The sequence below is a fragment of the Paramormyrops kingsleyae genome, chromosome 3 (genome assembly GCF_048594095.1).
Source record: "Paramormyrops kingsleyae isolate MSU_618 chromosome 3, PKINGS_0.4, whole genome shotgun sequence".
Taxonomy (NCBI): domain Eukaryota; kingdom Metazoa; phylum Chordata; class Actinopteri; order Osteoglossiformes; family Mormyridae; genus Paramormyrops; species Paramormyrops kingsleyae.
Window position 1 is genome coordinate 35,691,085 of NC_132799.1, and position 27,743 is coordinate 35,718,827.

The following is a 27,743-nucleotide window of genomic DNA, read 5'->3' on the forward strand; positions in this document are numbered from 1 at the left end:
AATTGTACCTTTTAAGGTACAGAAATTGACTCAGGAACATTTCTGTACCATTGATGGTACATTAATGCTGTTTGTACATTTGGGATGTTCCTCAGATATTTTCCTTCTGTACCTTCAAAGGTACAATTACAAGGGTACAGCCCCAGTGAAAAGCAAAGGTAAAAATGTTTACCCTTTTTTTCTGAGTGTAGCCTACTGTACAGCAGCAATTCAGCCCAGGCCACAGTTATCACACAGTATATTTCAGTCTCTCACATAACCTGCAATAAATACACACTCCATACTATTGATGTGAATCAGCAGCTACTAATTAAAATGAAAGAATCTAATTTATCTCCATATGGAGCAATCCCCTGCATTACGTTTCTCCGTTAACTCAGACAGCACATACCCGCCCATCTATAACTACATGTCTGTCTTCCTTTCTCCGCAAATGTAAAAGTGCAATATGTCCCCCTAAGCGCCAGTGTGACGTTTAATAAATTCACTTCCTAACTCTAGATCTGTATGTGCAATTAAATCGTGCTGCATGCAGAGAAGTGAAATTGCAAGGACAGATCCTGGAAAAAAAAAGATCAAATACACAAAAATAATATTAAGTAAAAATAATTAAAAAAAAGAAATAAACAACAGCACAGATTCATTTTCTTATGGTACTGAAGGCACTTACTCAAAAACTACCAGTAAGGCTTTGCTGAGAGGTACGGCTGGAACAACTGGGCTTACTGGATAGGCTCCCCGACTGCGCTCCCAGACTAGCGAATACGAAAGTGCTTCGGAGAGGCCGCTCCGATTCTGCACCAGGAAGGAGTCCGGAGCATGAACTGAAGCGATAATCTCCCGCAGAAAGACATCGGCGTCCTCAAGAACCGCGGTCGCTCCCCTCATCGCGCTGTCATTCTCCGGCGGGAAACAAAAAACATGCTTTCTGCCTTTCGGGGACTTAACTTTCGCGTTGGAGAAGTGTCTGGGTGTTTGGAAGACACGTTGAAGCGTTTCTAAGAAGGTGCTCATTACTTCCACGCCAGAAAGGAGTGCATGCGTCCTAACCTGGGAGATCAACTGGAGCAAATTTGGAAGAAAAATGTCCGATCAAAGATCAAGCTTTCTCCACAAAGGAGACATCGTTTCACTGTATGCGGAAGGCACGGTGAATGGGTTTATAAGCACTTTGGGGTGAGCTCCTCTCTTACTAAATGGCTGCTGAGTGGTTTTGTCATGCTTGTTTCGGACGTTTTGCTTTATTCCTTTGACAGGTGCCATCGCTTTTGCACCGCCCAAGAGCTTTTCTGGAAAGACCAGACACTTTTAAAAAAAGTTTCAAAGTGATTAACTTTATTTCCTCTAGTCTAGGGCATCAGAAGTAGGAAGTAATTTCAAGTTGTTGACAGGCCTGACAGTTGCAACTACAAGTCCGACAAACACGCCTCTTACTCCATGCACTTTTAACGGGGATGCAGTATAAGCTGGTATTTTAGAATAAAACTTTGCTGGGAAGCCACTCCGTTGAGAAACGCATTGGCGGGTTGAGCAGCTGGATCCTGTTGTGTTTTTAGTTTACAGATTTCAGTCTTTGGCGGCAGATTACGGTCCGTAAAAGCCTGCTGATGTTTCAACACGCAGAAAGTGCAGCAGATTGAAACTTCTTCCAGGAAGCGAGCTTCGGGTAGTTTTCTTAGTCTCTCTGACAGGTTTAGGCTGCGTTTATGCCAAGCCGTTTTCTCTGATACATTTCTGCAGGATAACACTATTTCAGTTCTAACCAGTTTAGAATGCAAAGTCTTTATCAAAAATTCTATTGTGAAACGATCGATTTTTTTTTACATGCTTTTGTGTGTTTAATTAAGACTACAGTCTCTAAAGAGAAGTATTCCCCCTGACTTTTGTTGTTACTCCAAAACAAGCAGCCAGAATGTGTGTGAGTAATATACAGTATAGTATACTCCCTGACGAGGCCTTGGCGTGCATCCTGTAAAACGCTACCGTTAAATTGTGGTTTTCAGTCTCCTTTCCGTTGTAATGTTCCTGACTCGGGGTTTCACGCCACCCTCAGCTATACCTAACGTCTTCCGATCAAGTTAATGGCATCCCTGGGGGTGGAACCGTACCCCCACCAAACTGACTGCCCTACACGTGTCTGTCATCTGCTGGAGAGAAGTAGGCAGTGATGAGAGGATGCAGTAGAGAAGGACTCCATCCATATTTCTGATTTTTTCAGAGCTGTGGGGGCAGGAAACAATTTGACTCATACACCTTGTAGGAAGGCTATGTATTAGGAGAGACAGTACTTAATTGGCGTGTAAGTTCTCTTTTGGAGTATGATTTATCATCAGCTATGATGATGACTTTTTAAACCCAACCCCTGACTTTTTTCCATATTCCGAAGTTATTCAACAATCCACCCAGGATGTTATTGCCACCTGCAGTGGTCTGTGCCCTTTCTGGCTTTATTTGCACCTTTGGGTTTTGGTGCATGCAAATGCCACTTTGGGTTGATCATTTATCGAATGCAAAGCGAGCCGGCGGCGTGGCTTTTCGGTGGTCTGTTAGATCTTGCCTGTGCGTAACTCATTAACGACTCTGAACAGGACTGCGCTCTACCGACAGACGCCTGACCGTTGGATCTTTCTGGAAGCTTTTTGGAAGTTGTTAGATGTAACCCCAGAGTGCATTGCTTTTGTTTCAACCACTCCCAAAGGTTAGAGCATCAGGAATGTTCCGGAAAAATGTGCGATGACCCCCCCTCACCCCCAACTACTTTGGCTTTATTGACATATAGTGTGCCCCTCCCCCAGCAAAGCTGGGCTTCATTTCATCGAGTCAGCCTCTTCTAAACATGATTGCACAGTATTATACTAGCTTGTCTTCTAAAAATAAGCTGATAAACTTGATAATTATTGTTGATTATGTGTCTCATCTGCCCATGGGAGCAGCAGAAGATCTGTGGTCTATACAGAGCTTCACATAAATGCCAAAGTGGGGAAAAGTGTTAAAGTTAATACAGTGATCCTCTGTTAATTTTTTGGCACCTGTTTTTTTGTCTTGTAGGAAAGTCGTCTTTTTGTTTTTGCTGTTTATTGTATATCAGTGCTTTGTATGTCGCTTAAATGTGGTGCGTCTTAGAAGAGAATAGATGTTATTTTCACCCCACTACGTTGGGTCAGCTATAGTTAATACCTAGAAATATTGTCTTTTTATATTTTTGTAAATTATACATTGAATTATGTAGTGCCCAAGTTAAGTTTACTTAATCATTACTTTTAAATGAGCCGTGTCTGAACTTGGTCACTAGTCTTTTTGTGACACGCAGTAATGCTGATATAATTGCCTGTCAGTGAGCTGTAAGGTTACTGATGTGTGACCAGAGCCGCTGTTGGTTCACGTTTAACCAGACTTCAGGGCAGGATTGGCACTGTGGCTTTACTCCTGAATGAACCCAAAGGTTTATTAGCACCTCTAAGCATTTCCCTATTTTATTTATATATTTTCCGTGACATTTTCAGTTTACGTACTCCCTACTAAGTTTCTCTTAAAGTAAAAGCAAGTATGCAGGGAAAGCCAGTAATCTATATTAAAACAGGATAATAGCAAGTAACAGTAATAAAAACAACTGGGATACGACACGGCTGGTGATCAGACCCCTAATAATAATAATAATTATTATTATTATATAAATGGAGAGTCCTATGTTTAATTTTACACTCAGAAAAAAGGGTCAAAATTTGTACCTTTGCTTGTCACTGAGGCTGTACCCTCAAGGGTCTGCCAATTGTAACCTTAGCTGTTGGTAACTGTACCTTTTAAGGTGCAGAAATGGACTGTAAGGAACATTTCAATACCATTGATGGTACATTAATGCTATTTGTACCTTTGGGATGTTCCTCAGAGTCCATTTCTGTACCTTAAAAAGGTAAAATTTTAAGGGTAAAAAGTACAAATTTGTAATGATAGATCTGAAGCTGTGTCCATACACGTCTCCATACAGTACTATTAACATAGTTAGTATTTGATATTTGCCGTAATGAAGTTTTTCTGCTTTATTTCGTTTTTGGTGTCCAGAGCTGGAGATTCCGATTCAGACGGGAGATTACCGTTTGCAGGCGTATCGGAGCGCCGTGCCAGAGGAGCTGGGGAGATACTGTACGCGTTTCCCCAGTATAAACCCCCGCTTCCCAGGTTCCCGTGTGGGGTGCGTTGATAGGGGGCCCTGTTGAGGATTTTCTCGGGAACCTGTCACGGTTTGCAATGTGAGGTTCCGACATGTAGGCGTAAGAAAACATTCGATGTTCATTGTTATGTTAGGTTATCAGCTTCCTTTGTTTCCTGAAAGTGGTCCTTCAATTCAGTCCAAGGGGAATTTTAGGTCCTGAGAAGTGGGAAGCAGGACTTTTTACCTTGTAGGGACATTTTTCTTCGGTCACCACAAGGGGAAACTCAATTTCACAAAAATCTGTGAATGGTTAGGGTTAGGGCTGGGTAGGGGTTAAGGTTAGCATAGTAGTTGGAATTAGGGTTTTTCCCATAGAAATGAATGGAGAGTCCCTATGAAGATATGCATGCCTGAAATGTGTGTGTGTGCGTACCTGTGCTTGTATGTATGTGTGTCTGTACATGTATCTATGTCTGTGTGTGATTCCTCAACATTCATCCAAGTCGCAGGTCTGCTGTGTTTCCTGAGAAGATGTTTTTATGGACCATCGTCCCGTAACGTCATGTGATGCAGACTTCTGAGTTACACATTTTGTTTTTTTCTTAAATGTCTTTCTTCCCCCTTCATTGCCGGTGACGGACGGACCCATTACTTGCCTCAGTGCCGCTAGAATCGACTGTGAACGGTGGCCTTCTTAATTAAAAAGTGAGCGTCTTGGGAATTCTGCAGGTTCTGGAGATATGTGTCACCTAATCTGCAAACCTGTGCCCAGCGCTGGAAGTTTCTAGGCACCCTTGCAGAAAGCAGGCCGCGTGCAAGGCCTCTGTTGACATTAGTCTTTCCCTCTGATCTTAGTACACATTCGAGAATAGTGAACACAAAGGTACTGAGGTTTCCACCATACACTGGTGTCATGCACCATTTACTCTTCACGGGAAGTAATACCCCACTTCTTTGTCATTGCAAGTGGTAAAATCTGCTTTTATTTTCGGATCCAAATCACAGCTGCAAAATGTACAATGTTAATACTGACGTTCCATGTTATACACTTGCTGTTGTCATACTGCAAGGACTGGGACAATCGGCAGGGTTAAGACCTTAAGTTAGGCAGAAACATTTTTTCTCTGTCACAGGAAACATAGCTGAGCAAGTTTTGCAGGTTTAATAATCTGTCCTTTGCGAGATTATCTAGAATATTTAAAGAAGAAAAAAACTCTGCTGCTTTTGCGTGAGCTCTGCATGCGCGATCGTTTTCCTCCTCGTCAGAATCGCTCAGACTGTGTGGGGCATTCGGGAGCAATTCAACGAAAATGAGCGAGGGGTTAAAAAGAGAACGAGAACTGGTCACCAAAAGACGTTCTACTTCCACTGTACGAAAATATTTTGGATTCCATGGAGACGATATTGAGCAAAAGCAAATGATTTGTCAGCACTATTTTGGCAGAACTCGCTGTAATACCACCAATTTCTTTGACAGTCTCTATTGGTAGATAATGTTATATTTTGCTGTATTTAATTTCGGGTAAATTTCAACTCCTTTTTTGCTTGAAAAATATCAATATTAATCGCAAAACTTTCTAATATCACAATGAATGCTGAGACTTAAAACATCCACATTAGTCTGTAGCCGACTTTACTCGTTGATGAACCGAACCCTTCGGATTGGATATTGGATATGAGCTTAATTCTCCAGAATTCTCTTCTCTTCTTAGAGACTCCTGTGAGTTCCTGTGAGAATGGCCCCATGTTTGCGTGCTTGGGGCAGACTAAGGGTGGCGGTAACCAACCTTGAGCGGTTGAGATTGCATACCACGTGGCCGGGTGGGTTGCTGCGCTAGAGTATGTATGCTTGCCAGTTTTTCTCCTGAGGACGGCCAAGTCTTACCATCAACGGGCCTGTTCAGACCTTTCTGGCATTCTGCTCGGGTGTGGAGCTTTTTCCCTGCATTAACCCTTCCTGGTTATCCAGGAAGTTTTGCGTAATCCTTGTCCGGCTTGGTTAGACCTGGAGCTGCTTGCGGCCTCCTGACCCTCGTCTGTTTCCATGGTGTTTTGGCTGGCCTGCTTTTGACAGCTTGTCAAAAATCTGCCACCGCCTGCCTATGCATGGATATGTTCATCTGAGATGTGTGTGTGGGTCTACCAAGGTCTTGGAAACAAAGCTGCCCTTGTGTGCCAGGGAGTAACGGCCACCCTGGAACGTCAGTGAGACGCTCCAAGCAGAAGTAAAAAATGCAGCCTTGGGCGAAGTGCCTTTAGTCGTTTTAACAGCAAAGTTCTGGAACCTGGTCCCTGTTTACAAGATCCTGGGCTGTCTGGACTGGGAACATTTGTAGCTCCTGGCAGTTTTAATGTGTCGCTTTCACATTGCACAACAGGAACTGGGATCTTTATGCTAAATAAGCAGGGGAGACACAAAAAGCTCGTAGGTTAAACTTCACACGCAATTTGCAAATAAACTACACCACCACACCAAAACAATGGAGGATGAACAAGTGTTTCGTTATTGGGGCCATCAGTCGCACTCAAAACAGGGCACAGTGTTTAATTTATGTTTTATTTATATGACCTGTGACATGTTTATAATTCTTATTAAATCTGCTTAGCAGATCAATCTTTCCACAGAATAAAAAACAGCGTATAATTATCCCACTAATTAGACAAAGGTATATTGGTTATTGATCAAATTTCCTGATGCAGAAATATGGAGACGCAAGCAAAAAATGCATTAATTGATGCATTAAATGTAATACTGTAGGTATGAAATTGAATCCATCTGCTCAGTTCTTGCTCCGGTACTTCTGTCTCTTTTCCCTACACTTCCGTGTGACTTCCAAGATAGCGGCAGTGCTTGTGGTCAACCAGTCAGCAAGTTTATCACTGTAAATGCCTCCCAAGTACTATTTGAAGGGAAAGTTCCCAGTCTGGAGTAGGTACTTTGAAAGGGTTCCGGAACTGCCTCCGAGGAATTACAATCGGGCCGTGTTCCTGCGATGTAAACACCACGAGTACCTGGTTGTGGAAAAAGGTTCTGGTTCCTGAAAAAAGTGCTAGTGGTGAGAAAACACCTTTTGTTGACCTACCCTGCAGGAATGAAAGCCCCCCTGCACACGCAAATCGTTTGACAGTGGCATTCTGCTTCTGTAATAAGCCATGTGATGTCCCCCCCCCCCCCCCAGGTTGGTAGATGACAGATGTGTGGTGCAGCCTGAAGCTGGAGACCTAACCAACCCCCCCAAGAAGTTCAGAGGTGAGTGAGTCAGGGTGTTCTTTCAGTGTCTGTGAGTCTCGGCACCGAGCTAAAGTTTTCAGGACTCTTCAGTTATAATTTGCATTTGTAAGTAGTCTGTGATGCCAGTGAAGCTTGCTGATGAGTATTAAAAATGAACAACATGCACTGTGAATAACCTGTAAATTAGTACTTCTCATTCATTTCTTAAATCTCCTTAGTTGTTGCATGTAGCCTGTTTAAAATTCCACTTATAGGGTTACAATACACTGGGCAACTTTTTGAGCAAAATTGCTGGGCGTTGTGTTAATCCCCTACCCATAAGCAATGGACGCCTCACGTCAACTGATCCTGGTTCCTTGACGTCTCCGTGTCACACGACCTCCCAAGGCTGCACTCTCCTCTGCCTCTTGGTTAGCTGACTGTACCTGCATTGCGTGGCAGGGCAGGGGTTTATTTAACAGGCAAGATCCCTTCGCCTGCTGTAGCTTGACGGTCTGAGATTTCCCAGGCTGCTCCTGTTGTTACCTCAGCTGCAGCCGGTTTCTGCAGGAATCACAGGTTCAAATGAGTTTACCTTTATAAGTCATCTTTCGTAATGAAAAAACTTTGCTGCTTGTTTTTTTCTGTTGTGCTTCTCTTTCTTATGAAAGGGGCCCCATAGTGCTTTTCCGGTTTTCTCTTTCCTTTATACAGCTTTATGTGCATAAAAATTCTGCAAAGTCTTAAGGCCTAAGGTACACCCTGAAGGGAGTATCCCTCACCACAAAACCCACTCTTCTCACTCTGCCTGAAACGCTTTGTTGGAATTTCAGCCCAAACTTCCGTGACATGGTGAGGTCACCTCATGACACAATCCTTATTGGTCACCTACCTTCAAGGATCTGTCAGCAGACTTCAAGACAGAGGTGGAACATGTAGGGCAATCTGACCAGTCAGAGAACACTGGGCTCATTGGGGGTGGGGCTTAAAGCTCTAATAGAGCACTTCAGACAGCTATAGACAGAGTGACTGTAAATGTACAGTATGAGAAATTATGTGGTGGAACATTGAAGTATGCAAATCTAGTCTAGACCCTGAAAATACAATTATGAACACTGCAAATGAGCATAATAGGTCCCTTTAATAAAATCAGAGATGAGTTTGAATAGTGAATGTTATGCAGAATATCAGTTTGACTTGCGCGTGACATGTGTACCATAAAAATCACCTCCCCTCCCTCTTTCTCTCCAAGACTGCCTGTTTAAGGTCTGTCCCATGAGCAGATACTCTGCACAGAAGCAGTTCTGGAAAGCCAAGCAGGGGAAGCAGGGCAACAACACAGAGGTGGACTTGCTGAAGAAGTTACAGGTATGTGATTGGGACCCGGAGGTTTACGGTCACGCTGCTGAGCCTGCAAAACCTTTGTCTGAGCCTCAGAAATACAGCGCTAATCAGAATGCATCAGCATGCTAATACAATACAAACGGATCATTTATAGTGCAACTTAAATTGGAACTTGTTTGATTAACTGACAGACTTCAGAGATTGGAATAGGTTTTGTATGAATTAATCTTATTGTAGCATTTTATCAAAGCTTCAGTAGCTCAAGGTATGATAAATCCACAGAAGCAGGATGCTAATCCTGACTGCCTTTGCTGGATTTGGTGGACAGTGTTGCTTTAGCTCTCTGATCGCTCGCCGCAGTCCGTTTCTCCATTCTGCCTCAGAGGTCTTGCCTTGTGTCCTTAACAATAAAGTTAGAATTAACAGGTCTGACATTTTTCTTCAATAAACTCTTGAGTTCTAGTGCAGATTGTCCTTTGAACTTTGAGAAAATGCCTTGTGTGGAAGGGAATTCTCATGAGGCAGATAAAAATGAAAATAATTTAAAAAGTCGGCGTCACCCATTCTGTAATGACCATGAAAAATGTATTATAAGCACTCAGGTATTTAAGGATTGTGTTTGTCAGAGAGATTAGAGTAAAGTTACATGTTATATGTTTGCTGCCAGACTTGCTCTCGCCTACATGTGTGTCTGTGTGTCATGGAGAGCAAGATATGGTGGGCAAAAAGACAAGTTCCTCACACAGATCAATTATTATTGTTGTTGATAATAATAATCTGACATCACTTTTTACAAATTGTGTCTAAATAATTAGTAGTTTGGTCTGTGTATTTAACACACAAATATAAGAATTCAAATCACTCATAACTGAAGTCTTCTAAGATTTTTGTCCGATTGTAAATGAAATGTTTTTGTATAATTTGTGCTGGTGAATGACTTTTACACATGTGAACTTTATACTCGTAGCTGTACAGGTTTTTCAAATCCCAGTCTTTGGTCTGGGGGCTGGGCATTATAGCATGTCATGGAATACAGAAGCTGCAGGAGGTCCACCCTGGCTGGGGGGGGGGGCTGGGGGGGGGGGATCTGGGTGTGCTTATTGTCTGCTCTCATGCTGCTTAGCTCCCTTGGCTCGGAGATGTCCTGGTAGGCCTGTTGGGCGACTTTCTGATCCAAAATCTCCTGTTTCCAGCACGCGGCCGAGCTGGAACAGAAACAGAATGAATCGGAGAACAAGAAGCTGCTCGGGGAGGTGGTGAAGTACAACAACATCATCCAGGTGCACCAGGGCTCACTGCTCGGCTCTCTGCACTTCTGTCCTGCACCCACCCTTTCTCTGTAACCTCTGCATGATGTTACATTGGAGAACAAGCTGTTAGCTGGCTCTGTTTAACATGCAATATAACTGCAGTTTAACATTCCTGCAGCTATGGGACGTTTTTGCCTCCTTATCCTAAATGCACTAATTGATAACCTTTGCATAGAGGAGTGGATTTTTACCCAGCAGGGGTGATTCTGGGATTTAGATTTTAAATTGTGGGACATAAGATGGGCCGTAATTCATGCAGAGGGGCAACCTACTCATTAGCTAATGATGTGTTTTGAAAAATTGAGTGATAGGTCAGGTGGTACTCTAGCGGCCAATCGGCTTTCAGCTGCCCCCCGTGGCCCCACCCTTATGGATACCCCCACCCAGGCGGGCGACAGTGCCTGTTGAGTAGGTGTGTTGGGTGTTTTGATAAATAGACTTAGTCCAGAGTACAGAAGAGTACAGAATACTCTTCTGTACTCTTACAGCAGGACAGTAGTTCAGTCAGTCCCATTACTGGCATTCAGGTATCCAGTTTAAAAGGTCATTTTAAAAGCACATAGTACTAATACCTCTATGGACCTAAATGTGGCCTCATGGGAAGCAGGGGTGAATCAGCATGTGCATATGACTCTGTCAGCTTAACCTTAAGCCATATCTTTACTGTATGCTCTACTTCAGTGCTGCTTGAGGAAGAGACTTAAATGTGTTATCCGGGGAAACTTAAGAATCAATGAGCCTGACATTGAATAAATGGGCGGTGGCATTTAAACTTAAACCCGACATCCATCCTCTTAGGTTCATACTTCCAGCAGTAGGATCCTACTTCATACGATTCAGAGTACTTACCTGCTTTATGATAGGTGGCTGCCTTCACAGAAGAACATTTTGTCCGAGTGACTGTAATGATAATCGGAGATGCGTCTGTCGTTTTCATAAGAGATCAAGGCTTATACGCTGAAATCTAGGACCTGTTCCTGATAGTAAAATGGTGCAACCTTTTTAAAGCACAGCTTGAACCCCATCCTTAATGTCTGGCTTAGCTTTCCTTGTTATTGCGTCTAAAACCACTTTAGTTTACACCCACAGACACTCCATGTTTTTGCTCACTGGTAGCTTCGAGGGAGCAAAAACGTGGACCGACTATGGGTCCCAGATGACTGGATTGGGAATCACTGGTTTACACAGTTTTCCTGGCATGGGTATTTGCTTTAGATGTTCTGGGTATACCATTTTATGTGCAAATGTCACCACAATGTGATAAAATCCTGTTATTTTGATTTTGGTCTCCACAAGGGGAAATTGATTTTTATAAAAATGTGTGACTGCAATCAAAAAAGTAAAAATGCCAAAAGACTTGTATTTTGTTTGGTTACTTATGGTTAAGGTTAGGGCCGGGTAGGGGTTAGGCTTGTCATTGGTGGGATTGGGGGTTTTTCTCGTACAAATGGCCCCCACAAAGAAATTAATACAATTGTGTGTGTGTGATGATTTCACTGTTCATTGTTTTCTCCAGCCTTGACTTTTATAGATTCTGGATATTCAGTAAAGCTTGTCTCCCCCCCTTCTCCTTGTGTGTGTGTCTGTCTGTGTGTGTGTGTCTGTGTGTGTCTGTACTCTTCTTCTGGTCAGCTGCTGCACATCAAGAGCAACAAGTACCTGACAGTGAACAAGCGGCTGCCAGCGCTGCTGGAGAAGAACGCCATGCGCGTTTCCCTGGACATCGCGGGCAACGAGGGCTCCTGGTTCTACATCCAGCCCTTCTGGAAGCTCCGCAGCGAGGGGGACAACGTAGGTCCTGGGTGGACGGCCTCTGCCCTCTAACACCTGCTTTTCTGTGTTGCTTTTTTCACATCCCGGTTACGTTACATTATATTTCTATAGCATTTTGTTTTTCGAAAAAGCATCGCTAACGCTAAGGCTACATTCCTTGCTTTGGCAAACGCGCCATTCATTTGAATGAATTAATTCAGCTAAAAAAACACACTGGAGGTTTTTCTGACCAGCGATGAGTTAAGGGGGGGGGGGCACAACAGAGCCAAGGTGTGTGTACCCTGTGTGATTCCTGGGGGTTAAATGCATCAGAGAAGGGAACAGGGTGCCATTTCCTTAATTGGAAAGTTAAGCTTTGAAAGGCCAACGTCTCCAGGCAGGTGAGATTCGGGGAGGGAGGACCTGCGGGGCCTGTAGCTGCCTGATCAGGACAAAGGTTTTAAAAAAAGGTGTTTTACAGGTTACTTAAACTTTACAGGTTACTTAAACTTCAAAACATACCTGGCATGCTTTATTTACTAAATTAATTATGCCCCCCTAGTCATTAGGCAAGAGGAGATGCTTCAGTGTTCAGGTTCTCCGTCAACCTGTTTACTGTCGACTAAAGGGCATAATTTTATGAGATAAAGGAAACCCATGGAAGCAAGCATGCTTAAAAATAATAAAAATAATTGTTTGATTGTTTGCTCTCTTTTAACACTCTATATATTTTTGATGGATAGTCTGCTTTGGTCTATATTAGAAACGGTTGTCTACGTTCACACCAGTGGTGGTTGTATTTATTAAAGATGAACTGGCTCGTCGGCTGTTTCTCGGAGGTGTGATTTTGGCCGAGAATCTCTGCCGTCCTTCCAGCTGACTGTCTGTGTCATGCTGTCTGTTTTAACAGGTGGGGGCTGGCTGTGTGCTTTTTCTAAGGCCAGCCCTGGTAAACAGATCGCTATCACTGCACCCCTATGCTAGATTTAGATTTATGGCATTCTTGTGTGCCAATCAGAACGTCTTAAACCAGCACAAGTTGGAACGTTCTTATTCCTGTTATCACATTAAGGTTTGAACAAATATTTGTCATCCAGGGTTAATGGAAAGGCAGAGATCTTATCCTTGCATTTCTCTATAGAAAGTAGCTAATATGCTAGCAGAGAATCCCTCTGATTCTGCAAACCATCCTCATGACTGTTTACCAGCTGCCTCTAGTCCTCTGAAGGTCTCACCGCCCCCCCACCCCGCCCTTTTTAGTTCCAGTGCCCTTGTACATTTATTTTTTGTTTAAATGCAGATCTGCATCTACAGAGGCTACAAAGCTAACGTTGACTTGTTTTTGCGGTTCATTAACGTGACTGGTGTCTCCTCCCCCTCGCCCCCCCCCCCCTTCTAGCCTGAAGCACCTGATGGGAAAAGGTATTCCACCCAGTCATATGGCATGTGGCGTGAATGGCCGCCTCTACCAGCATGCTCTCATTGGTTGCTCTGGTTTTATCATTTCACGCAAACTGTAAGGCAGATACCCCACAGCCATTTTCTGCACTGGTGCCGACTTTGTGTTTTAACTCCCACTATTAAGTTGGGGCAGCATGTGGCTCTATAGGTTAGGACTCTGTGCCTTGGATCTGAGGGTCATTGGTTCAAATCCCATGGTCAGCAAAGTGATTTCATTGGCTTTCATTGGGCCCTTAACCCAAACCGTTCCAGGAACCAGCGGACCCTCCTTTCTCAATTGTCACTTTGGATAAAAGTGTCCACTAAATTAATCACTAATTAATGAATTAATTCCCAGGATCATTCAGATCAATATCATAGTCACATTTTGCTATAAGGGGATAGCACAGCGCTTGTTAGCTGAAGCATTCTTGTCTGAAGAGATAAATCAAGCAAATATGTTGTTAAAGGACGTGTTTTTTTCCGATCAGACATGCATGCTCACTGACACATGCTCCTGGAATGTGCTTAGCTTCAACCTGTTCTTCCAGAAGGTTCCTGCTCGGGGTTTCCGTGTATTACTTCCGCGACTTTCCCAGGACGCAAAGCTGGAAAATGTAGGCGAAACTGAATAACGGAATAACACAGAGCTGGACGCCGTTGTTTCAGTGGATTTATTATAAAGAGAGTTTAGAATAAAAGTATCTAATCTATCCCGTCATTGTTGTACTGTGACCGCAGACGTGTCACGAATGACGAGGTTGCCGGAATCGTCTTTCTGGATGTTAGACGGAGCCAGTTTCTTATCTGATAATCATCGCTTCCTGGTTTGTGCTCCATGATCGAATATACAAGCATGAATGCACAGTGCACTGTTACCTAAGCCACAAAAAAAACATAATTCTGAGATCGCCCAGCACTCCTTCATGCTGTGAGCCCTCGTGTGTGTCTCCGCCTGTCTGGGTGGCAGCTGCCGCGGGTGTGTGCGTCTGCGGTGAGCTACGCAGCCGAGTTTCAAGGTTCAAGGTTAGTTTGTCATCAGCAGCTTCGTACATGAACGAAGAGTGATGAAACAACGTTTCTCCATGGCCCCGGTGCAACATATAGTAACGTACAGTACACTTAACATTACAGTAACAGGGCGTGCAAGGTGCAAACAGGCAGTAAATAAATAGTGCAGAGATGTAAACTTCGTATGATTTGTGCAGTTGCACAAGGCAGCTGGCAGGATTCACCACAGCATAAGACACTACAAAGTGCAGTAACTGAATCAAAAAACAATACAATACAATACAAACAATAATAGACAGGATGATAAATAGACAGCACACAATTCCAATTTGTAACAATGGAGGGACGTGAACCAAAATGGCTGGTATTGCACATGATTATTATATTGCACAGGTAAGTTGTAGCACTAAATTCACAGTGACGGAAAGTTGAAATATATAGTTGTTAAATTAACATGCTGAAATGGATGCATAATGCGGCAGTCACAGTGGACAGTGTGTAATCACCTCTGCGTTCAGCCTCACCTGCTTGTCTTCGGAGAATCTTACCTCCTGTGGTCCTGATCTCCCTGTTCTTGTCTGACTTTTCACTCTTGCGTCTCGCTGGTTTGCCAGTGGGCAATGATACTGGTTTGTAGTGTTCTCCTCCCTTATCCTTTACTAGCATACCAGTGTGTCCCTTACTGGTTTGTTCCCATATCCTACCCCCTCCGCCCCCGCTGTGTCCCACACCCCTGACCGATTCTCGTGGGCCTGCAGGTGGTGGTGGGAGATAAGGTGGTGCTGATGCCCATGAATGCGGGACAGCCCCTCCACGCCAGCAACATCGAGCTGCTTGACAACGCCGGCTGTAAGGAGGTGCGCCCCCCCCCCCCACACACACACTCGTGCTGTAACACCCCCCCACACACAGCCATGGATCTGAGCCCTTCCTCCTCCTCTCCTCGTAAACGGCAGGTCAATGCTGTGAACTGCAACACCAGCTGGAAGATCACCCTCTTCATGAAGTTCAGCGACTACAGGGAGGACATCTTAAAGGGAGTAAGTCCAGATACTAGGACTTCCACCATTTCTTCTGGAAAATATGCAGTTTTTTCCGTCTTGGTTGATGACTCATGGAGTAAGTAGCTTTTCACAGTGTTTGGTAGTCTTTGGTAGTCTTTGGTAGTCTTTGGTAGTCTTTGGTACTCTGAATCTGCAGACCATGTTTCCTGGCAAGCATGTATCCAGGTAGTAAAACTACGGGATTGAACCCCCCCTCGAAGATTGACAGACCTCCCTCAGCATTCATTTCTGTCTACAGGCCTATCTCCTGGTGTTAAGTACCAGGAACCCAGTAAATTCAGTAGTTAATGCAGAAAACACCCTTTGTACATTTTGGCTACGTGTTTTTGGGTGTATTTTTTATTTTTTATCATGCCATCTACAGCTCTTGACCTGTAGTCATATATAAGGCCGCTGACCCCCCTCCCGCGTTCCCCGATTCAGGGCGACGTGGTGCGGCTCTTCCACGCCGAGCAGGAGAAGTTCCTGACGTGCGACGACTACAAGAAGCAGCAGCATGTGTTCCTGAGGACCACGCTCCGCCAGTCTGCCACCTCTGCCACCAGCTCCAAGGCACTCTGGGAAGTGGAGGTGAGTATGGAGCCTCACCGTCTGTATCTGGATGCTTCCTCTCCATAAGCACCTTGTCATAGCCGTAACAAAATGCCCAGAAAGTTCAAGGTAGATACATATACTGATTAATCCATCCATTTCCCAATAGCTGCTTACCAGTGATTCAGTCCGTTCCAATTTACTTTTATATAGCGCCTTTCACAACAGTTGCCCCAAGGTGCTTGACAAGTATGAGGCAATCCATTATTGTATCATTTATACGGAATGTGCATGAAACAGGAAAAAAGGGAAGATGGGAAAAAAAGACAAAGGACGAGGGATGAGAGGATACATTGTATTTAACAGAGGTGGGTAGTTCAGGTCCAGAAAGTTAATATCCGGACCAGTATTTTATTTCAACCAACCAGTTGAGTACTCTGTGTCTGTGATTCTTTATGCTCAGCTAGTTGGTTGAAACAAAACCTTGGTCTGGATTTTTCACTTTCTGGACCTGAGCTATTCACCTGTTATTTAATGTACAGTATATTTTTAATAATTAATTGATCATCTTCCCCATGACCTACCTTCTTAAGAACGTAAGAAATTTACAAACGAGAGGAGGCCATTCAGCCCATCAAGCTCGTTTGGGGAGAACTTAACTAATAGCTCAGAGTTGTTAAAATCTTATCTAGCTCTGATTTAAAGGAACCCAGGGTTTTAGCTTCCGCTACACTAGCAGGAAGACTATTCCATACTCTAACTACACACTGTGTAAAGAAGTGCTTCCTCAAATTCATTTTAAAATATTCTCCCGCTCCACTTTTGGCCACGAGTTGTAGTATTTAGACTAATATTTAAGTAGCCATTTGGCTGAACAGCATCCAGACCCATTAGAATCTTATATACCTGGATCATGTTCCCCCTTAGTCTCCTTTGCTTGAGGCTAAACAGATTGAGCTCCGCTAACCTCTCATCATAAGACATTCCTCCAAGACCAGGAATCATTCTCGTAGCCCTACGTTGTACCCATTCCAATGTCTTATGTTGGAAAGTGTTTGTTTGCTGTACCTGCTTCTTTATAGCCGTCAGCTGTGACCTTTTCTTCTGCAGGTCGTGCAGTATGATCCCTGCAGAGGGGGGGCAGGCCAGTGGAACAGCCTCTTCCGCTTCAAACACCTGGCAACGGGGAACTACCTGGCTGCCGAGGTGAGGAACGGCCCGGATTCAGTTATGCTTCCACGGCTTCCCTACTCTCTGACCTCTGACCCAGCCAGAAGGTCTTTCTGGAACAGGGTCTCGGATGGTTCATGTCACGTCGCGCCGAGAAATACGTCGTAGTACGTCCTGTAAGGACTTCGTGAGACAAGTGTTAGATGATATAAAGCTCTTGTTCCAGTGAAGTGTCATACATTAATTAATTGTCTCCATTACTCAATAATTAACAGCTCCTCATAAGTTCTCGTGAATGGTGTGGCCCGCTTCTCGTGAAGCTTGCAACTGCGCTGCCAAACCGATGATGTAAGCGGCTTTTGGACGATTGGCTCGTTCTCGTGTTCGTCATGGTGTGCCCTCCAATAGTCTGTCAGTGACAACTCTGCATCCCCATCCCAAATGGAGATGCGTTTTCTGTTTCATATCTACAGTTATACACTACAGTTATATCTGTGTTTGAAGCTGTCTTATTGTTCACACACTGCTGCATGTTCCTGTAATAAAAATGGATTAGCCTCATTTGGCAATCTCCTTCCTGGCATGGTAGTGGGGGAACTGACTTGTTCTCTGCAGGTATGAACATATAGGCACCAATTACCAGGTCGATGGCCTAATCGGAACAGAACAGACCAGTTCGAGGGGCGGGGTGACACATCTGTGTGTCTTCTAACCCTTAATAACCGCTACATGCACTGTGAAATACCTCTCTCTGTCTGTTCCATCCTCGTGTGCCTGCGTGGCTGTCCCTGTGCTCTCAGAGTTACCTGTTTGACCGCAAAGTCACATTGCAGTAAGCGTGTAATTGCAGATGTTGTGCCCAAAGCGTCATATCGCCTGGCAAATCTGCTGAAATGTGGAATTTACTACCAGACACGTGTTTAATCCACTTATGAGGACATGTCTTATGTATGTATTATAATAGTTTTTTTAATCCTCATGGCAGGTTTTGGCTCTTGGTACAGAGCGGGCTTGTCTGCCATCACTGTATTTGCAGTTCCAGTGGTTTTACATGGAATCCAAAACTCAGCAGTCCTGTGGTTTTTCTTTTAAATCAAAGCAATGGAGCATGGAGCCTGGCTTAAATGCTTAGTATTTCTCGACAATTCAGCGTTATTTATTTGAAATACAAAATGTGTGACGTCATGATCACAGATGTCCTTGAAGTGACCTCCCCTCCAAACCCCCCCCCCCCTCCAAAAAAAAAAAAACTCCCACACTATTGAAATGGGAGTGAGATGCACGATGTGAGACTACCAGCAGAGGGCAGTGTTCACATGGAAATGCTTTGTCTGTTGACTGCCAGAGAATGAGCCGACAGGCCCCTAATTTTACTCTTAGACTGTTGGCTTCTTTGTTTAGTACACACTGTTTAGAAACTTTAAATTGAAGTTTGATTTCGGAAGTCGAAGTGGAGCAGTCATGGGTAACTAAAATCAGCAGTGCAGTGTTAAGTGTAAGCTCACAGCTCACTGCTCTTATGTGCTGCTGTCTAGAAGCTCTAATCTGAAGGGTAACTAATTCTTTGCCGGGTTCTTTTTAAATTTCAATTAGTTTAAACTTAAATCCTAAATCTTACAGGATTTCGCTTTGAAAGGAATGTCAGGGATGGTATTCTGTGTTTAAAAGTGCCTTTTCTGTGCAGGTGAATCCGGAGTACCGGGACGAAGGCACGGAGCCCAGCACAGTGGTGAGTCCCGGCCAGCAGGCCCTCGGATCCGTCGGTTCTCCGGTTCTGCGGAGGCTCCCTGCCCGTCAGCGCCTGCCGCACCTGAGTTATGCAACGGCGCAGACTCCCACTCTCTCTCGCATGAAGGCGGAGGCAGCGGGCAGCACAGCTCCCCCGACGGAGAGCCCCTCCCTCCCTCACTCCCCCCGCGCTGACGTATTAGTATTCTGCGAGGGCCGCAGCGGCTGCGCCGCAGACGGGACTTCTTACATAACGTCTGCGTCTGGGGGCACCCAGGAGAGCGGGAGAACGTGCTGTCTGCACGAGCCCCCGGAAAGAGTCACCCACTCGGGGAGGGGGGAGGGAGGGGTCGAACGTGAGAGTGAGCGAGAGAGGGTGGGAGATGTAGACAGAGAAGGAGCAGAGATGAGGAGAGAGATGGAGCAAGGAAGGGAGAACGGGGAACAAGACGGGGGGGGGGGGGCAACAGGGAGAAAGAGGAGAGAGGTTTGGGGCTGCTGATTATTAACCTTTCATATCTGTAGCAATTAGACGGTTCCTCCTCTGCGGTCTGTATTCCCAGCTGCTGCCTTCTCGGCGAAACCCGTCCGGGTTCTGGGCGTCGGCGTCTCGCCGGGCTTTTTACCGCAGTGCCACTTAACGAGTCCTACGAAGGGCACCGGCGCCGGCGGGCGGGAGCAAATTAGCAGTGATGACGAATCACCTCCGTAGTGTTTTACATAATGCTGGGCTAAGCTCCCCCAATTATGAGCACTCTGGCCTTCACAGGTGAATATAGACGAGCGCTTAATTAATACTCTGCCTCGCTCTCCGCCATCTTACCCGGCTAAATGTTAGCCCCCTTCAGCTAAGAGCGAACAGCCATGCTTGGTCCTAATCGTGCTCCGTTTTAATTTCCGCAGTAAGAGAATATTTAAATCGGTTAGCATCTCATAGCGCACGCCTCTGCTCCCAAGTCGGCCAAAATTAGTGATTGCGTGCCCTCCGATAGTGCTTGTGTTATGCTCGTGTAACGCCCTGTCGCACGAATGTCAAACTTTTCACGTGAATGTTGTTTGGATACTTGTGCCATGTGAAGCAATTCCGAGCTCTGGGTTTCTCCCTCCAGCGTTGGGGAGGGAGGGGGGATGAGCTGTCCTCTGAGAGCAAGCCGGCTCCGCTCACTGCAGATGCAGAGGAAAGGGATTTGGATCTCTGCAGTCCCCTGCGAGCTTACTGGCTCAGCCAGGCGGAGAGATGTCTGATCTGTGTGTGACTGAGGCGGCGAGAGGCTGCGTGTGTGTCTTTGTAAGAGACCCTGCCTGTGATCGAGGGTCTGAGCGCTCACGTGCGCGTGGTACGTGTAACCTGTGTCTGCTTGCAGTCACGCGTAGCTCCCAGACATCTCTGTGGTGCCAGGTGACACCCTGTGGGTCCTCTCCCCCAGACGGATGCCGACACCCCAGCCTCGAAGAAGAAGCGGCCGGCCGCAGAAAAGATCGCCTATACGCTGGTCTCGGTGCCCCACGGCAATGACATCGCCTCGCTGTTTGAGCTGGACGCCACCACGCTTCAAAGAGCCGACTGCCTGGTGCCCAGGTCTGCAGCCGGCATCATCCAGCCCCCCCCCCAGCCGTCCCACATTCCCAAATAGCCTGACACCTATCCTATAGCCAGCGGTCCGTCCAATAAGCATTAACCATTTAACCGCAGAGCCCTAAGTTGGTCAAAACGTCATTTGATGTTGTGGCTCCGCCCACTCTGGCCCGGGAAACTGCAGTCTCCCATTGGGGGTGGCAGTTATTGAGTGGAGTCTAAGCGGGGTGCTGCATTTCAGGGGCGCGCAGTGCCCCGGGCTGGTGACTCTGGTCCCTGGAGCTGTCCTACAGCTGTCTCTGTAATTAGATTGAAATTCTCTGTGGTTTTGTTGACTCTCTCCCTGAGATTGTCTTCAATTATATATAGACTATTACAGACTGACAGGCCATGTAAATAAAATATAATTTTTCACTCTGAGTGCTGAAGAGCGCATATGAAGGTGTGTAGGTGTTTTAGCTCCAGATTTTTTTATGTTAGGCTCCTGCCCCGACGTCCCTTCCTTTATCGTTGTCTTCAAACACTTGGCAAGATGAGCTGAGTTTGCCTCTCCTTCCAGGAACTCCTACGTGAGGCTGAGGCACCTATGTACCAACACCTGGGTGACCAGCACCAATGTCCCCATTGACACTGAGGAGGAGCGGCCCGTCATGCTGAAGGTCGGCGCCCATGTGACCTCCTCTGGCCACGCCCACTTGCTGTCACTAATAAGCCCTCTGGTTTTGCCCAATCCCCCCTTATACCCCTCTGTTAGCCTAAGCACAGATTACGTAGTTAATTAAAGCAGTGAAAATGACGTCTCATTTATTTGGCGTAATCTGTTTATTGGGAAATGAATTACACTCGCACTAGTAGTTCTACTGATGTGCTAACCTTATTTTCAGTTTAATAACAGGTCACACATTTGGCTTTTTGGAAAATGCTGTGAGTTCCACGGAGTCCTGTTTTGTGATGATTATGTGCTACCTGTGAAATGGGTGGAGGAACCTCGCTATGGTAACGGTCTGCTTCTGTCGCCTCGCTACTCCCAAAGATCGGCACCTGCCCTAAAAAGGAGGACAAGGAGGCATTTGCCATTGTCTCCGTGCCCCTGTCTGAGGTGAGGGATCTGGACTTCGCCAACGACGCCAATAAGGTGCTGGAGTCCACCGTGAGGAAGCTTCAGGAGAGCAACATCTCTCTGAATGAAAGGAGGTAACTGCTCTCGCACCCGGGCCGTGTGCAGTGTGGCCGTCCAGCAGGTTCCTTATTCACTGGGTGATCCTTACAGCTCACCAATGCCGTGTCTGAGTCACGACCCGTCGAGTCCGAGTCACCACCACTCAAGTTGGACTCAAGATCAAGTCCAGTAGGGGGGTGTGTCTCAGACGAGACCAGGTCCATCACCGGAGTCCAAGTGCAGAGAAACACAAGTTCAATTCTAGACTATGAATCGACATTGAAAAGCTGTAAATTGAACACTAAACATATACTATACCTCAATTTTTTATATTTAAATAATTTATTTAAAATGGCCAACAACTAAGAAATTAATGATTTGTCAAATGTAATAGATGCACTAGAGGTGTGTTTCTATCTATCTATCTATCTATCCATCTATCCATCTATCCATCTATCTATCTATCTATCTATCCATCCATCCATCCATCCAGTCAGTTAAGATTACCAATATCACTGTAACCTGACTGTGTTGTGCTGAACGTTTACAGTTGGTTCTGGAAACAAGGAATATGATTAAAATGATACAGAGTATCAAAGGCTTTTTCATTTAACAAAATGTTAAATTAAGCATTTTCGTAATTTTCTAAGAAGTACACACAGCGTTCTGTGGCAGATCTTCTATGTAACACACTATGTAAAATATCTGTGATTGGGACTCTCTATACAACAACTATGACATGATTCTTTTGAGAAACACATGTGCTGTGAGCATTTTATAGCTTAAACGTGCACGATGTGGGGTACCTGTGCCAGATATGTGGTCTGACCCCAAACTTCACTGAAAGCTGTGTCTCTCTGGAGACCCGAATTGGTGATGTGGAAAAGAGAATTTTGGACACGGGCATTAATGAAGTTACAACAATAAGCATTATTAAAAAGATGTCGGCTAGCTAGTTGGATAGCTGTCGCTGGGGTTCTGTGTAAAACAAATTTTAGCTGCTCCCCAGGCCAGTCATTGAAGCTCGACAAACTGAGTTTGCAGTTCCAGATGTCAGCAGAAATTGAAAGTTGTGCCAACCACCTCAGTAATCGATGATTTGCAATATTTGCACCTCACAGCGTGCTTCCTTTCAGTGGGTGTCTTTTATAGAAACTCATTTCTATGTGCTTTAAGCTCTGTCTTGAGTTTCCTCTCTGCTGGTAAGGTAGGCTTCTGTCTTTTGTCTATTATCTACTAGACTCAGTTGGACCTAGACTCATACGACTAGTATTGTTGTTTCTGTAATACTCTGAAGTGCCTGCTGGTCTATACCAATTAGTACTCTCAGGTAACTAATCAACAGTAGTTATGGCTCAGTTATGGCTCAGTTCTTGGAGGCAGTGGAAAAGCTCTATAATTAGTAATCAAATTAGGGAGTTGCAATGAAAACCTGCATACCCAACGGCCCTTTCTAGATAAGACTGACCACCCCTGTACTATGGACTCTGGAAGGTTTTTTTGAGTCATGAGTGTTTGAGTCAAGTCCGAGTAAAAATTCACCCTAGCGGGTGACGATTCATATGTGGACCACACTTGAGTACCACAGCTCTGCAAATAATGCTGTACTTTCTGTATTACGCGCAAATAAACGATTGAATCTGGCCAACATTTTCGGTAGCTTGACGTTTACGGTACCTTAGACAAACTATTGTATAATCCTATTTTCTTTCAGTCACGTGTCGCCCATAATGAATGGTGTTAATCAAACACTTGCCGTGTATCCATGTGAAGAGCAGTTGGTGAATATGGAATACGAGAGCAGAGGTATGAGATCATGGACGCTGTAAGTAAGTCACCCTATGCTGGCGACGTTAGGTTCATCACCAAGCTTCTGGAGGACCTGATCTTCTTCGTGGCGGGCGTCTCCAACAACAGCCAAGACGTGCTTTCCGTGGTGATCAGCAAGCCCGACCGGGAGAGGCAGAAGCTGATGAGGGAGCAGAACATCCTGGCTCAGGTGGGCACATGCATTACCCAGCATGCATTAGTGCTCATGTGCTCCAGCTAGCAAATCGGTGAAGGCAGACATATTGCTGCTGGAGAAATGCTGCATTATCTCTTTGCTGAACCGTGGAAGGTACCCTGTGCTTTCTAAACTGTTAATGGTTAAGTCAACCGTGATAACATTTATTGTAGAGATGTGAAATGCAGTCTCTGGGAGACCATTTGGATGTTTGTAAAGGAAGTGGGTCGAAGCAACTAGAAGAGGTAGGACCAACCAGTCAGATATCTTGTTCCCATAGCCTCTAGTTGCTTGGACCCACCTCCTTTACAGTTTGACTCCCACGACCTGTAACTAGATAAATGAGTTCAGAAAAATGGCTTTGAATGTGGAGACACTTCAGCATTCCCCCCCCCCTCCCCCCCAATAGGTCTTCGGCATACTTAAGGCCCCCTTCACGGACCGGACCGACGGCCCCATGCTGAAACTGGAGGACCTGGGTGACCAGCGCTACGCCCCCTTCAAGTACATGCTGAGGCTCTGCTACCGGGTGCTTCGACACTCACAGCAGGACTATAGAAAGAACCAGGCAAGGACACAGGGTCACGTGATCCCCGAGGTCCAATCAGAGGGCTGCTGTGCTGAAGGGGAGGGATTTATTTATGTAACATATCAATAGCATCACATCTGCCCAAGTTTGTGATATGCTGACATTCTCTATTTTTACACATTGTGTATCTGTGTGTGTGCTTTCTTTACAGCAGTGAGCTGAAAAACCTGCATTATTAATTCATATAATTTTATTTATGTATCAGGGGAATAATATAGCCAAAACAGTAAAAAAAACAAATCTATATGAAACATGCAACAAGGACTTCGTTTTGGGCTTAATTTTGTTTCCCTAGAGTTCCACGGTTAATTAAATTAATCCGCACGTCGCTGATGAATAGGATGTTAAAAATAGCTGGTCTTTCTGCTGGCGGGAGAGTTTACAGGTTAATGCGGTGATGCTGTTTACAGTCTCCTGCAGGCCTTGTCCAGCACGGCAGTTGAGCTCTGTGTTGCTTGGTTTTGGGGCTGCTTTAGTGTTTTATTGTTATTTTTTTTTTTTACCGCGTCAATCTCAAAGCCGCAGTTTTTCCTGACAGGCAACCTTATGTTGTGTCTAACGGCCCGGACTCCTTCCTCCTCACCAGGAATACATCGCAAAGAAGTTCTCCATCATGCAGTCCCAGATTGGCTACGAGATCCTAGCCGAGGATACCATAACGGCCCTGCTCCACAACAACCGCAAGCTGCTGGAGAAGCACATCACGGCTAAGGAGATCGAGACCTTTGTCAGCCTACTGCGCCGGAACCGGGAACCTAGGTCCGCAGGCTGTCCGCTGGAGCTGCCTCTGGCGCCCCCTTCTGTCCAAAAGTGACATATGCAAGCAGGCCATTGTGTTCTCATTCGAGCAATTAGCAAACATGGGTTGTTTATTTTTTTTCTTGAAAGGCTTTTTGCTATGGACAGAATTTGTTTTATGATGGTCTGTTAACCATTTGTACAAGTATGAGTACATAGGGATTCTTTAGTTTTTGCACGTCCCGTCTTGTTCGCCTATAAAATGTACACTCTTAAACAGGTGACAGTGAAGCTTGCCGTAAGACCACAGGGTTAGCCATTTATACATTGACCCTGGAGCGTTTTTTCAGGGTTAAGGGTTAAGTGCTCAACGCTGATATGAATACTTTCCTGCCAACATTTCACACAGAGGGCAGAATTCAGGCTGTTAGCTTTGGTTTGACGACGTTCAGGCATTGACATTGTTTTCTGACAAACATGCACTTGAAGTGCAATCAAGAAGTCACCTGTTGGCACCAACGAGGAAAAGAGCAGGTGTATAATTATTTATGCTGAAAGCGTCACAGTTAGAGATGCGGTGTGTGGAATCGTTACCCCTTTCCTCTTCGTCTCAGGTTCCTGGACTACCTGTCAGATCTGTGTGTGTCCAATAAGACAGCCATTCCCGTCACCCAGGAGCTCATCTGCAAATTTGTGCTCAACCCCTCCAACGCGGACATCCTCATCCAGACCAAGTGAGTTTCGTTGTCCTATTTTGTTGGCCTCGGGGAGGGGGGGGGTCAAGGGGTTGTCCTAAGCAAAGTCATCATGGAGCCCTGGATCTGAGCAATTGATCTCTGCTGCAGTCGACTCAGATCTCCCTATAAGTGACATCATTGACTGTAGCGGCTGAAGGTATTTGCATGAGCAATGAATGTGAAGCCGTGAAGAGTTCAGCTTATATAGCACCTGCCCAGCTCGATTGACCCATAGTACAAAGCTTTTTTTTTTAAAGTATCAAATGTGTCATATGCATTATGGATGAACATGACAGCATGTTATACAGCATCTTGTGGTTTTAATGCTGAATGAATTACTTGTATTTTTTTAACAAACAAATTAGAAGTCTCTCATCCCCGGTGGTCTTGTCAAGACTCACGCCGCTTCCTCCCTGCCCCCTCCCAGGCTGATCACCCAATCAGACACCAATCTGGAGAACGTGCTTCAGCAGGACGAGGGGGAGGAGGAGGAGGTATGGCTCTACTGGATCGACAGCCACAAGGAGCCGCACGGCAAGTCCATCCGCCACCTAGCGCAGGACGCCAAGATCAACCACAAGATGGACATGGACATCATCACCTACTACAGGTGCCCGTGCCGGCCCTTGGTCCCACAGAGATGGTAGAATTTCAGTGCCCCCTGTTGGTTTTGCGGTGAAATCTTTCTAGGTACCGAATTTGTCATGAATTTCCCACGGGCCTAGCAGTGACGCCGGGTGCCGCTCGCTTCCTTCCTTCTTGCAGATACCAGCTGAACCTCTTTGCCAAAATGTGCTTGGACCGGCAGTATCTGGCCATCAACCAGGTGTCCAGCCAGCTGCCGGTGGACCTGATCCTGCGCTGCATGTTCGACGACATGCTGCCCTACAACCTGCGCGCCGCCTTCTGCCGTCTCATGCTGCACATGCACGTGGATCGCGACCCTCAGGAGGCCGTGGTGCCCGTGCGCTACGCCCGCCTGTGGATGGAGATTCCCACCCACGTCACCATCCAGGAGTAAGGGCTGACAGTCTCGGCAGTGGGTGGCTGAAGCTGTGGGTGATGGTGGTGTGAGTGGTGGTTGTGATGAAGGTCTGGATGATGGTGATGATGTAGGTGTGGATGATGATGGTGTGTGGGTAATGATGAAGATGTGAGTGATGGTGATGATGCTGATGGTCTGGGTGATGTAGGTGTGGGTGATGATGATCACAGTCTGGATGACGTAGGTGTGGGTGATGATGCTGATGGTCTGGGTGATGTAGGTGTGGGTGATGATGATGACGGTCTGGGTGATGTAGGTGTGGGTGGTGATGATCACAGTCTGGGTGACGTAGGTGTGGGTGATGATGATGACGGTCTGGGTGATTTAGGTGTGGGTGATGATGATGACGGTCTGGGTGATGTAGGTGTGGGTGATGATGATGAAGGTCTGGGTGACGTAGGTGTGGGTGATGATGATCACAGTCTGGGTGACGTAGGTGTGGGTGATGATGATGACGGTCTGGGTGATGTAGGTGTGGGTGATGATGATCACAGTCTGGATGACGTAGGTGTGGGTGATGATGATCACAGTCTGGGTGATGTAGGTGTGGGTGATGATGCTGACGGTCTGGGTGATGTAGGTGTGGGTGATGATGATGACGGTCTGGGTGATGTAGGTGTGGGTGATGATGATGACGGTCTGGGTGATGTAGGTGTGGGTGATGATGATGACGGTCTGGGTGATGTAGGTGTGGGTGATGATGATGACGGTCTGGGTGATGTAGGTGTGGGTGATGATGCTGACGGTCTGGGTGATGTAGGTGTGGGTGATGATGATGACGGTCTGGGTGATGTAGGTGTGGGTGATGATGATCACAGTCTGGATGACGTAGGTGTGGGTGATGATGCTGATAGTCTGGATGACGTAGGTGTGGGTGATGATGCTGATGGTCTGGCTGATGTAGGTGTGGGTGATGATGCTGACGGTCTGGGTGATGTAGGTGTGGGTGATGATGATCACAGTCTGGGTGACGTAGGTGTGGGTGATGATGATGACGGTCTGGGTGATGTAGGTGTGGGTGATGATGATGACGGTCTGGGTGACGTAGGTGTGGGTGATGATGATGACGGTCTGGGTGACGTAGGTGTGGGTGATGATGATCACAGTCTGGGTGACGTAGGTGTGGGTGATGATGATGACGGTCTGGGTGATGTAGGTGTGGGTGATGTAGGTGTGGGTGATG

General features: G+C 45.8%; 1 protein-coding gene across 4 annotated transcripts in view; it reads left to right on the forward strand.

The window, feature by feature from the left end:
• Window positions 1-753: 753 nt before the first annotated feature.
• Window positions 754-27,743, forward strand: part of itpr2 (inositol 1,4,5-trisphosphate receptor, type 2) — an 88,596-nt gene continuing 61,606 nt past the window's right edge. For all 4 annotated transcript variants that reach the window (XM_023815257.2, XM_023815259.2, XM_023815258.2 and 1 more), the window contains exons 1-19: window positions 754-1,176; window positions 7,330-7,400; window positions 8,614-8,729; window positions 9,899-9,985; window positions 11,648-11,806; window positions 14,977-15,075; window positions 15,175-15,258; window positions 15,706-15,852; window positions 16,924-17,019; window positions 18,668-18,712; window positions 20,139-20,290; window positions 20,847-20,946; window positions 21,321-21,481; window positions 23,304-23,445; window positions 23,861-24,019; window positions 24,627-24,799; window positions 25,393-25,512; window positions 25,943-26,125; window positions 26,281-26,532. In XM_023815257.2, the coding sequence (XP_023671025.2) occupies window positions 1,085-1,176; window positions 7,330-7,400; window positions 8,614-8,729; window positions 9,899-9,985; window positions 11,648-11,806; window positions 14,977-15,075; window positions 15,175-15,258; window positions 15,706-15,852; window positions 16,924-17,019; window positions 18,668-18,712; window positions 20,139-20,290; window positions 20,847-20,946; window positions 21,321-21,481; window positions 23,304-23,445; window positions 23,861-24,019; window positions 24,627-24,799; window positions 25,393-25,512; window positions 25,943-26,125; window positions 26,281-26,532 (2,438 nt within the window). In that variant the 5' untranslated portion in view covers window positions 754-1,084. The remainder of the gene's footprint in view (window positions 1,177-7,329; window positions 7,401-8,613; window positions 8,730-9,898; window positions 9,986-11,647; window positions 11,807-14,976; window positions 15,076-15,174; window positions 15,259-15,705; window positions 15,853-16,923; window positions 17,020-18,667; window positions 18,713-20,138; window positions 20,291-20,846; window positions 20,947-21,320; window positions 21,482-23,303; window positions 23,446-23,860; window positions 24,020-24,626; window positions 24,800-25,392; window positions 25,513-25,942; window positions 26,126-26,280; window positions 26,533-27,743) is intronic.